At 43.3% G+C, this 12,832-nt stretch overlaps 1 protein-coding gene across 2 annotated transcripts in view; it reads left to right on the top strand.

Annotated features, from left to right (window-relative positions):
* The window catches only part of nbas (NBAS subunit of NRZ tethering complex), a 547,303-nt gene that overhangs the window by 363,678 nt on the left and 170,793 nt on the right, over nucleotides 1–12,832 (top strand). For both annotated transcript variants that reach the window (XM_060914124.1, XM_060914123.1), the window contains exons 44-46: nucleotides 5,626–5,960; nucleotides 9,304–9,513; nucleotides 10,111–10,313. In XM_060914124.1, the coding sequence (XP_060770107.1) occupies nucleotides 5,626–5,960; nucleotides 9,304–9,513; nucleotides 10,111–10,313 (748 nt within the window). The remainder of the gene's footprint in view (nucleotides 1–5,625; nucleotides 5,961–9,303; nucleotides 9,514–10,110; nucleotides 10,314–12,832) is intronic.

Consider the following 12,832-nt stretch of genomic DNA (forward strand, 5'->3'; position numbering starts at 1 on the left):
CGTGAAATCGCTAGGAGTAGTTGGTGGGTGTGGTTAGTGGAGTGTTTATCCTCCGGTTACTTATAATGACTAGAACTGGAGTCGTATAGATGTACGTACTTCCTCGATCAACCGCTCTTCGTGCTGCTCCATCTTCACTCGTGTTTTTAAAAATGGCGGTTGTGAAAACAAAACAAACCGGGAAAGTAGGGAAGCGGAAGTGCGTGTACAGCGGATGTAGAGTGGACCAATCAGAGCCCTCTTGTCTGCGATGCTGTCTGCGAGGCTTCTGCGGTGGTCACACTTTTTGGGAGGTCCATGCAGAGCGTCTGCGACGCCATCTGCGAGGACTGGGTTGTCAGCATAAATTGGCCTTTACTCTCCCTTGATCAACAAAGTCGGCGGGGAATTTGTGGTTATTATCGGTACAAACAGCGCGAATCACAACTTAAATGAGTGCGGTTCAGTTTGACATTATTGTCAGTCCGTTAGATAAACATTTAATTTTATTAAAATTGAAAATTAATATTTAGAGCCTGTGGGCTACAAAAATAATAGTCATTAAAGTAGCCGGCTGGACTTAATTGTGTAGTCGGCTGTATGGCTGGCAGCCGGCGCTTGTGGAAAGCCCTGCTCAGTGCCTGATCTGTTGATGGAGGGTAGTCCAAGCCACAATGGGTAAATGTAAATTTAATGATAACTGGCTGCAAGATGCAAAATACTCGTGGTGGCTGAAAGCTGTACCCAAAGATGCCAACGAGGCATACTGTGTAGCATGCTGTAAGACTTTTAAGTCGGGCACAATGGGGATAAGAGCGGTGGACTCTCATATGAAGAGCGCCAAGCACATTGCTTTTGCTAAAGGCCGCGAGCATCAGCCTCAAATATCTGACTTCAGCGCTGCCACCACTAACGGTCGTGGAGAAGAGGGTAGATCTGCGAGATGGAACAGAATATTGTGTTTGTGTGTGTGTGTGTGTGTGTGTGTGAGAGAGAGAGAGGGAATATATTCTATTGCGTGCATGTGAGAGAATAGTATTGTTTGTGTGTGGGTATCGTTCCAAGTGTTTTAAGAAGTGCAAGTGAGCATACCTTTCAAGTGAGTGAGCCGAAGTTTCAGGTGTACGTGCATTCACATTGTTTAACTGTTGTTTTCTGCATTGTTGTTTGACCAAAGATGGAATTGAACAATTCTGCTTACAATGTGACTCCCCAAGCAGAGAAAATAATAATTAAAAAACCTGTTGCATTGGATTCTGTGTGTGTGACTTCATTCACATTTTCACATTGTTACATTGGATTCAAACGTTGTGACTGCATTCTGATTGTCACATAGTTATAAGTTTATCCGATCCTTATATTGTGTTCTGAGTGTGTGAATGCCTGTCAAGGAAAAGAAATGAAGTACTTCTACTAGAATAGTGTTTTCTGGTGAATGTTTACAAGAACAATAAGTTACATTAAATTATATCGTTTTTTTTTTTTTTTTCCAAAAGAGTACGTTTTTGCGTGACTTTAGATTTGGTCTTAATTTTTTTTGGAACATGGTATGAAAAAGTCTTAAGTCTTAAATTTAACTTGGACAAACCTGTAGACACCCTGAACCCTAACTCTTAACACTTTTATTTATTTATTTATTTATTTATTTATTTATTTATTTTTCACTACATAATTCCATATACAATCCCAAATCAGAAAAAGTTGGGAAAGTATGGAAAATGCAAATAAAAAGAAAGCAGCGATTTTACTTTGATTTGTATTTTTTAATGGGTCACAGACGCTCATCCATTCTAAATAGTACATTTTAATCTTGTTGGTTAACAGTTAATGGCCGGTAAATAAGCATCAGCTATGAGTCAGGAAAAAAAAAATCAAAATGAGCATCCCTAGCAGAGACATTTTGCTGTGTGTGTGTGTGTGTACACACACACAGTGGATATAAAAAGTGTACACACCCCATTAAAATGACAGGTTTATCTGATGTAAAAAATGAGACCACGTTAAATAATTTCAAAACTTTTCCCACCTTTAATGTGACCTATAACCTGTACAATTCAATTGAAAAACAAACAAATCTGTTTAGGGGGAAAAACATAAAAAATAAAAAACGTACAATAAGCTGGTTGCCTAAGTGTGCACACCCTTAAACTAATACTTTGTTGAAGCACCTTTTGATTTAATTACAGTGTTCAGTCTTTTTGGGTTCACACCTGCCATCAAGTAAAATGACACTGATTAACCTCAAATAAAGTTCAGACATTTACTCAGTTGCATCCTCCAGCAAAAGCCAGGGTTCACAGAGAGCTTACAAAGCATCAAAGGGATCTCACTGTTGAAAGGTATCAGTCAGGAGAAGGGTACAAAAACATTTCCACAGCATTAGATATACCATGGAGCACAGGGAAGACAGTCATCGAGAAGTGGAGAAAATATGGAACAATAGTGACATTACCGAGAACTGGACGTCCCTCCAAAATTGATGAAAAGACAAGACGAAAACTGGTCAGGGAGGCTGCCAAGAGGCCGACAGCAACACTGAAGGAGCTGCAGGAATTTCTGGCAAGTACTGGTTGTGTACTACATGTGACAACAATCTCCCATATTCTCCATATGTCTGGACTATGGGGTAGGGTCGCAAGACGGAAGCCTTTTCTTACAAAGGAAAACATCCAGGCCCGGCTAAATTCTCCCAAAAGCATGTAGGAAAATGTGTTCTGGTTTGATGAAACCAAGGTTGAACTTGTGCATCATCAAAAGAACACCGTACCCACGGTGAAGCATGGTGGTGGCAGCATCATGTTTTGGGGTTGTTTTTCTTCAGCTGGAACAGGGGCTTTAGTCAAGGTGGAGGGAATTATGACCAGAATACCAGTCAATTTTGGCCCCAAACCTTCAGCTGTCTGCTCGCAAGCTAAAGATGAAGAGGAATTTCATCTTTCAGCACAACAATGACCCCAAGCATACATTGAAATCAATAAAAGAATGGCTTCACCAGAAGAAAATTAACGTTTTGAAATGACCCAGCCAGAGCCCAGACCTAAATCCAGTTGAAAATCTGTGGGGTGACCTGAAGAGGGCTGTGCACAAGAGACGCCCTCGCGATCTGACAGATTTGGAGCACTTTTGCAAGGAAGAGTGGGCAAATTTTGTCAAGTCTAGATGTGGCAGGCTGATAGACTCTGACCCAAAAAGACTGAATGCTGTAATTAAATGAAAAGGTGCTTCAACAAAGCATTAGCTTAAGGATGTGCACACTTGTGCAACCAGCTTATTCTCGTCTCGTCTCGTCTCGTCTCGTCTTCTTCCGCTTATCCGGGACCGGGTCACGGAGGCAGCAGTCTAAGCATGGAAGCCCAAACTTCCCTTTCCCCAGACACCTCGGCCAGCTCCTCGGGAAGAACACCGAGGCGTTCCCAGGCCAGCCGAGAGACATAGTCCCTCCAGCGTGTCCTGGGTCTTCCCCGGGGCCTCCTCCCGGGGGGACATGCCTGGAACACCTCCCCAGGGAGGCGTCCAGGAGGCATCCGAAAAAGATGCCCGAGCCACCTCAGCTGGTTCCTCTCGATGTGGAGGAGCAGCGGCTCTACTCCGAGCTCCTCCCGAGTGACTGTGCTTCTCACCCTATCTCTAAGGGAGCGCCCAGCCACCCTGCGAAGGAAACTCATTTCGGCCGCTTATATCCGCGATCTTGTTCTTTCTGTCATTACCCAAAGCTCATGACCATAGGTGAGAGTCGGAACGTAGATCGACCGGTAAATTGAGAGCTTCGCCTTTTGGCTCAGCTCCTTCTTCACCACGACGGACCGGTAAAGCGACCGCATCACTGCGGAGGCTGCACCGATCCGCCTGTCGATCTCACGCTCCATCCTTCCCTCACTCGTGAACAAGATCCCGAGATACTTAAACTCCTCCACTTGAGGCAGGACTTCTCCACCAACCTGGAGAGGGCAAGCCACCCTTTTCCGGTCGAGAACCATGGCCTCGGACTTGGAGGTGCTGATTCTCATCCCAGCCGCTTCACACTCGACTGCAAACCGCCCCAGTGCATGCTGAAGGTCCTGGTTTGAAGAAGCCAACAGGACAACATCATCCGCAAAAAGCAGAGATGAAATCCTGTGGTTCCCAAACAGGATTCCTTCCGGCCCCTGGCTGCGCCTAGAAATTCTGTCCATAAAAATTATGAACAGAACCGGTGACAAAGGGCAGCCCTGCTGGAGTCCAACATGCACTGGGAACAGGTCTGAGTTACTGCCGGCAATGCGGCGAACCAGACTCCTGCTCCGTTCGTACAGGGACCGGACAGCCCTTAGCAAAGAGCCCCGAACCCCATACTCCCGAAGCACCCCCCACAGAATACCACGGGGGACACGGTCGAATGCCTCAACCAGCTTATTGCACATTTTAAATAAAAAAAAAATTTCCCCCTAAAAGATTTGTTTTTCAACTGAATTGTACAGGTTATACAGTAGGTCACATTAAAGGTGGGAAAGGTTTTGAAATTACTTATCGTGGTCTCATTTTTTTTACATCAGAAAAACCTATCATTTTAACAGGGTGTGTACACTTTTTATATCCACTCTGTGTGTGTGTGTGAGATATATATCCATATCCTTGTGTGATGTGCTTGTTTTTGAAGCCTAGCACTTCACTCAAGCCCTGTCTAATAATACTGACAAGTGCCAAGACCGTTCATGTCCATTTGTCATGTTGCCTTATCATATGTTCTGCTTGGCACATGCTTTATTACATGGTTAATGACCAACGTTATGGTGCATAAGTCATGTTTCTTATTGTGTGTCTCTGCCACCATATGAAATGTCACTCAACATAGTTTCTCATCAAAAATGATAGTTCTGTATGGGTTTAATGGCAGCATCATTACAAGTCTGATATGACTCACTCGAGCACCAGTAGTGATTTCATATAAGAGATGATACTCAATGACGCATTCCAAAATGGCCAAAATTGTAAGTAATTAACAAAGGGAGGAAAAGCAAAACTGTCTCTTTATTTAATGATATTGAGCCACTTCAAAGGGTGTTATTCCATCACTATTTAACAAGATTAATAATAAAAAAAAGACTTGAGAATGGTTTATATGACTGAAATAGCCCCTTATAATGTGGTTTTATTACATATGAGTATTCAGGTACATTAATACAGTACAGGGGCGGCACAGTGGTGTAGTGGTTAGCGCTGTCGCCTCACAGCAAGAAGGTCCGGGTTCGAGCCCCGTGGCCAGCGAGGGCCTTTCTGTGCGGAGTTTGCATGTTCTCCCCGTGTCCGCGTGGGTTTCCTCCGGGTGCTCCGGTTTCCCCCACAGTCCAAAGACATGCAGGTTAGGTTAACTGGTGACTCTAAATTGACCGTAGGTGTGAATGTGAGTGTGAATGGTTGTCTGTGTCTATGTGTCAGCCCTGTGATGACCTGGCGACTTGTCCAGGGTGTACCCCGCCCCTCGCCCATAGTCAGCTGGGATAGGCTCCAGCTTGCCTGCGACCCTGTAGAACAGGATAAAGCGGCTACAGATAATGAGATGAGATGAATACAGTACAGTTGTTTCTATGGTTACAAAACAAAGTTGACGTGTGTGTGTATGTATGTATGTATGTATCTCCAACATACATTTCATGCTGTATCTGACAGGTCTGGACTATAAGAATCTGACAGGTGAAGACTCGGATCCTCTTAAAGCTCTGGAACCTGTGCTGAGCAGCCAGAACGTTCTGTCTATCTCGAAACTGGCACCTCGGATTCCTCAGAAGGGAGGTGGTGCTCTCACAGCCAGCGCCGTGCACGGTACATGGCTTCCCAAGCTCTTCTGGCAGGGCGATTCCCACCTCCTCAAGAAGTCTCCTCAGTCAGATCAGGACTTCTTGCATGCCTATGACACCTGTGCCAAATACCTCGACCGACTCTTGCCTTTAGATGCAATTCATTTCCTGGATTCCATCACCTTTTCCCTGGAAGCAGCCAATCAGGTGAGCACTGTTGGAGCCATTGTTGAGGTTTCAGTGTGTTTGCTGTTTGTTGATCCATTTCCTTGATTTTTTTTTTTTAATAAACTATGCATGGAGTTAACTTGATCAATCTCAGCAGGAACTCATTATACCTTTTATCCCAGCATGCATTTCTCAGCTGTCTTCCACTTTAAAGAACTGTGTGCTCAAACACACACGTGTTTGTTTAGACATGTTTATTTGCAAGATTCTAGCAAATGATTGATGATCAAATGATTGTGTGTGTGTGTGTGTGTGTGTGTGTGTGTGTGTGTGTGTGTGTGTGTATATATATATATATATATATATATATATATATATATATATATATATATATATAAAACCCCGATTCCAAAAAATTTGGGACAAAGTACAAATTGTAAATAAAAATGGAATGCAATAATTTACAAATCTCAAAAACTGATATTGTATTCACAATAGAACATAGATAACATATCAGATGTCGAAAGTGAGACATTTTGAAATTTCATGGCAAATATTGGTTCATTTGAAATTTCATGACCGCAACACATCTCAAAAAAGTTGGGACAGGGGCAATAAGAAGCTGGAAAAGTTAAAGGTACAAAAAAGGAACAGCTGGAGGACCAAATTGCAACTCATTAGGTCAATTGGCAATAGGTCATTAACATGACTGGGTATAAAAAGAGCATCTTGGAGTGGCAGCGGCTCTCAGAAATAAAGATGGGAAGAGGATCACCAATCCCCCTAATTCTGCGCCCACAAATAGTGGAGCAATATCAGAAAGGAGTTCGACAGTGTAAAATTGCAAAGAGTTTGAACATATCATCATCTACAGTGCATAATATCATCAAAAGATTCAGAGAATCTGGAAGAATCTCTGTGCGTAAGGGTCAAGGCCGGAAAACCATACTGGGTGCCCGTGATCTTCGGGCACTTAGACGGCACTGCATCACATACAGGCATGCTTCTCTATTGGAACTCACAAAATGGGCTCAGGAATATTTCCAGAGAACATTATCTGTGAACACAATTCACCATGCCATCCGCTGTTGCCAGCTAAAACTCTGTAGTTCAAAGAAGAAGCCGTATCTAAACATGATCCAGAAGCATAGACGTCTTCTCTGGGCCAAGGCTCATTTAAAATGGACTGTGGCAAAATGGAAAACTGTTCTGTGGTCAGACGAATCAAAATTTGAAGTTCTTTATGGAAATCAGGGACGCCGTGTCATTCGGACTAAAGAGGAGAAGGACGACCCAAGTTATCAGCGCTCAGTTCAGAAGCCTGCATCTCTGATGGTATGGGGTTGCATTAGTGCGTGTGGCATGGGCAGCTTACACATCTGGAAAGACACCATCAATGCTGAAAGGTATATCCAGGTTCTAGAGCAACATATGCTCCCATCCAGACGACGTCTCTTTCAGGGAAGACCTTGCATTTTCCAACATGACAATGCCAAACCACATACTGCATCAATTACAGCATCATGGCTGCGTAGAAGAAGGGTCCGGGTACTGAACTGGCCAGCCTGCAGTCCAGATCTTTCACCCATAGAAAACATTTGGTGGATCATAAAACGGAAGATACGACAAAAAAGACCTAAGACAGTTGAGCAACTAGAATCCTACATTAGACAAGAATGGGTTAACATTCCTATCCCTAAACTTGAGCAACTTGTCTCCTCAGTCCCCAGACGTTTACAGACTGTTGTAAAGAGAAAAGGGGATGTCTCACAGTGGTAAACATGGCCTTGTCCCAACTTTTTTGAGATGTGTTGTTGTCATGAAATTTAAAATCACCTACTTTTTCTCTTTAAATGATACATTTTCTCAGTTTAAACATTTGATATGTCATCTATGTTCTATTCTGAATAAAATATGGAATTTTGAAACTTCCACATCATTGCATTCTGTTTTTATTTACAATTTGTACTTTGTCCCAACTTTTTTGGAATCGGGGTTGTGTGTGTAATATATATATATATATATATATATATATATACCGAGTTAGGATATTTAGGCTACATCCACACGACAATGGCAACAAGATGTTATTTTAAAAAATATCGCGTCCAAATGGGCAACGATCAGTAAAATATCAGGTCCATATGGCAACGCAACGCTTGCTGAAAACGATGCAATACACATGCCACACCTCTAGGGGCGCTGTAAGACGGTCCCTTCGGAGACACCAGAACAATAGAAGAAGTAAGGACGCATGCGCATAAACTATTATGCGTGAGACTTCATATTAGCCACAAAGTCAGAAAAATCTGTTCATAAAATTATGTTATAATGACCAAATACAATGAAAAGTATTTTTCCAGTCTCACCTGTGAAAGGTAATCCCATGTGATCTCGTTTGATGGTAAACCTGTTGGTACAGTTAAACGCAGCACATGAATGAGGCATCTTTATTCTCCGCTTTGACCTATCCAATATGGCGGCGAGGATGACGTATGATTCTACGCGGAAGGCGGCGTCTTTAATGATCCGGAATAAATTGAATGCTACATGTTGATGGATTAATTTGTTGTTCTACGCCCTTTTTGAGGAATGTATTGTAGGACTTAAACCAACATCTGAAGAGGTGAGATCGCTCCTTTTTTTCCCTATTTTTGCTGGCGGGATTGACTCTGCCCTAAGAGCTATTTTCTCTCTCTCTCTCTCTCTCTCTCTCTCTCTCTCTCTCTCTCACTTTGCACCATTACACAATAAATATTCACAGTGAAAATATTTTGTAAGCGCGTTTCATGAACCAAGTTATAGGATTTGTTGACAACTCGCATCGAGTTCGTTACACTTCTACCCGGCGTGAAGCACTCACAGTCATGTGGTTGTGACGTCATCGTAAACAAATCCGTTCTACTCATCCAGACGACTTTGCAACGGCAACGTTGCCAGATCTTTCCACTCTGGAACCCGTTCTCAAAAGATTGCGTTTTGGGGCACCCAAAACGCCGGTGCCGTGTGGACGCCAGGCCGAAACGATAAACAATTGTACCGGATTCACCTGAATCCGTTGCCATGTGGACAGGGCCTTAGTGAGGACACTTTGGCTGGTCTTCGGTTTTTCAAAGGGCTGTTTGAGGCTGCTTAGTTGTGATGGTTGAGGTAATAGGTTGGGGAGTACCTTGTCAATGAGTGTCCCCTCAAAGAGAGAAGGAAAAGTTTGTGTGTGTATTTGTAGAAACTTTGAAGCATACATTTTTTGGAAAATATGAGGAAAGCCACATTATTACATTGTCAGGAGACACGCACATTATTTCTTCCTTACATATACGTTAGTATGTTTGTCATGTATGAATATATAATGTTCTCTGTGTGTGTGTGTGTGTGTGTGTAGCTCTCTGTTGATGTCAGAACAGAGATCACCAAACGTGCTCTAAAGGCTCTGAAGCTCATCAGTGAAAAAAGCAGAAAAAGGGGCGGAGACGATGAGGCTCATGACCACACCTTTGATTTTAGCCACGCCCTCACTCACCTGCAGCAGTCTCTCAGCCATCTAGAGACTCTCGACCAGCCTTTCCCACTGTCACTCAGAAACAGCCAGGAGGTATCTCTATACACACACACAGAATATGTACTGTCCCACTAGGTAACTCACTCTCATAATAACTGTCCAGACACAAAATGGTACACCTCTCTCTCTCTCTCTCGTCCTTAGTGTGAGGTATTTAGATTTGATTGGCAGGTGTGTAGCTGCAGGGGAAAGGAAAGGAGCAGGTGGATTATGGCTGACTCTGCTAGCTTAAGCGCGCACACACAAATGTATGAGTGTATTCATGATGAATTTAGCATGTATATCCTGACTGCAAGATAAGAAGTTGAAGAAAATTACTGACACATCGCACAGTAATGACATTTATATATAAATAGATAAAGCACACCTGCTTTTAAACAAAATTAAGCCACAGATAATTTATAAATCTTTATTGTTGTAGAATGATGAACATGATTGACTTGTTTTTAGCTTGAAAAGGAAGAAGACGTTGACATTAATTAACTCAGTAACCAGGGATGTTTGGCTAGAAATAAAAAAAAAAACTATGTGCCAGTAAACGAGGTCCTTAAAATGCATCTCTGGATCTTTGTGATTTATTTTTCTGCTTATTTTCACCTCTAACCTCTCTCCTCTTCTCTTTACCTTTAGGAGCGCCTGCAATACTACAGTAGGGCCTTTGACCTTTCCAGATCAGAGGAGGTCAAAGTTCACCAGCTGGCTGTTACTATGGCGCTGGATGGACAGCCGTTGGAGCAAATCGAGAAGTTGCTGGCAGTCGCCGTGGGGACGAGCAGCCTGTCAGTGCATGGCGTGGTGCAGGATGTGGTGTTGCGGATCATCTCCGCGCTCAGGTGCCTGTTTCACTCCATTACTTGTTCTCTAGCTCTTTATTTAGTGTGCTATTTATGCCCCTCTTTTCTCAGGTTCTCTCTCTCTCTTGTGCCCGCTCACTCTCATTCAACTACCTCTCTGGTGTACTGTCTGTCTTTATCTCATCACATCTCTTGCTTTTCCTCTGCCTCTCTTTTCCCCATGTTCTTTTTCTTCTGTGCGATTTCTTTCTCTCTCTCTCTCTGTCTCTCTCTCCCATGCCGTTCTTTTAATGGCCTGTCCTTCTATTAACCTGTGGCAGGGAGGACTCGTTTTAGCCTGATTGAGTTAAACACAGCTTTGACCTCTGCCTTGGCCTCATGAGATCTCCACCGCTCTTTTTTCCTTCCTTGCCTTTTCTTTTCCCCTTCGCTTTCCCTCCCACGCGTTCCACGGGTCGCGGCCTCCTTCGCTGGCTGCCAAGTCGGTTTAGGAGCAGCTGTAGAACGCGCTCTCGGCTCCGAATCCTAGCACCACCATGCCTCTGCTCCTTTTGTCTTTCATGTGGTTTTTAACTTTTAAATAGAAAGCTCCTCAGCTATTACCCTATTACCCAAAATATCTCCTTGCTCAGCGGTGCTTATCCAGCAACAGTAAAACGATTAAAAGGAAATGAGAATGTGGTCCATGAACAGATGTCTGAAAATTGGAGCACATGATGAATGATGAATAATAAACACAAACTAAACAGCCTTGTAATATTCACAGACTGGTTTTATAAATGATGTTCAAAGGCGAGAACCAATTTGATGGTTTTGTTTGTTTGTTTGTTTGTGTGTTTGTTTGAAGCCTATTCTATTTGAATCCAGAGTTCAATCACTACATTTGAATGCACAAAGTATTCCAGTGTTTACCCTTATTCGGAAAAAGTGAGTATCCCTTCTAAGCTGTTTACACTGCTAATGAAAATTAATGTTCCATTAATATTCCTGTTTACATGCAGCCATGGATACTGCAATTAATGTCAAACACCCCGTGTTGATTATGCACGTTTACCAGGGTGTGAAAGGGTCATAAAGCTCAGGACAGCTATGCACGAGAACACACACAATCTTACAGTATCCAACGGACAGAGCTGACTGTAAACAGGCAAGATGCCGTGCGTCGCAGTCAAACTGCTGTAAAAACTCCAGTCAAGTCAAGTTTATTTGTATAGTGCTTTTAACAATAAACGTTGTTGCAAAGCAGCTTTACAGAATTTGAACGACTTTAAACATGAGCTAATTTTATCCCTAATCTATCCCCAATGAGCAAGCCTGTGGCGATGGTGGCAAGGAAAAACTCCCTCAGACGACATGAGGAAGAAACCTCGAGAGGAACCAGACTCAAAAGGGAACCCATCGTCATTTGGGCAACAACAGACAACATGACTATAACATTAACAGTTTTAACATGAAGACAGTTTCGTTGTTGATGTAACTCTTCATTGATGGAAACTTGAGTGCAAAACTGTTCATGACAACTGCAGTCCTAAAGTTAGCAAGTCAACTGTAGTCCTCAGCCATAAACGCATTACTGTAAGAGTCCAGAGCGCCCTCCAGGTGTGACTTTCAACTGTCTATATGGGGCCATCCTCCACAGGAGCGATGCGATGAGACTCCAACCAGACACAGGGCACCAGGATGGATCAGGCAGATCCGAGGAGCAGAAGAGGTCAGCATCTCGATCCCAGGACCGACATGTAACTCAGAGGGACAGATTTGGGGGGGGAGCGAAAACACAGGTTGTTAGGTATGCCCAGTGTCACCTGAATAAGTAGGAGCAGTATACATATTGCACTGAGTACAACCAGGGACTCCGGCAACTAACTATGACAGCATAACTAAAAGGGGAGAGCCAGAAGGTAACACAGGCATGAGGGAGCCCCGGGACATAAAGCAGCCAGCCACTACACCGTCAATAAACTTGAGTGAGCAAGCGAGTGGGGACTGACAGCATCCATACATCCCAGTTTACCAAAACACTCTGTCTGAGGACCCTCCAGATCTACACCTTTACCTCATAAACACCATTAACAAAAGGCTTGACTAAACAGATATGTTTTCAGCCTAGACTTAAACACTGAGACTGTGTCTGATTCCCGAACATTACTTGGAAGGCTGTTCCATAACTGTGGGGCTTTGTAAGAAAAGGCTCTGCCCCCTGATGTCGCCTTCACTATACGAGGTACCAGCAGATAGCCTGCACCTTTTCATCTAAGTAGGCGTGGCGGGTCATAAAGGACCAGAAGTTCGCTCAGGTACCGTGGTGTGAGACTTGTATTCCAAATGCGCTGTATACATGTCCAAAGAATGCTACTAAAACCCGAATAATATCGACCTATCCAACGTGCCTTAATCAGAAAAGTGCTAAATTCAGAACAAGGCCAAATTCCAAGCGGAATATGCTGTTTTACATGGCCTCTATCAAATCCTGAATATTGTCATGTTCAGAATAATGGTGGAACATTAGCGTCCATGTAAATTTACTGACTGAGACTCCTGGAAGAGTAAATGAAATC

This window comes from Neoarius graeffei, chromosome 2 (genome assembly GCF_027579695.1).
Source record: "Neoarius graeffei isolate fNeoGra1 chromosome 2, fNeoGra1.pri, whole genome shotgun sequence".
Taxonomy (NCBI): domain Eukaryota; kingdom Metazoa; phylum Chordata; class Actinopteri; order Siluriformes; family Ariidae; genus Neoarius; species Neoarius graeffei.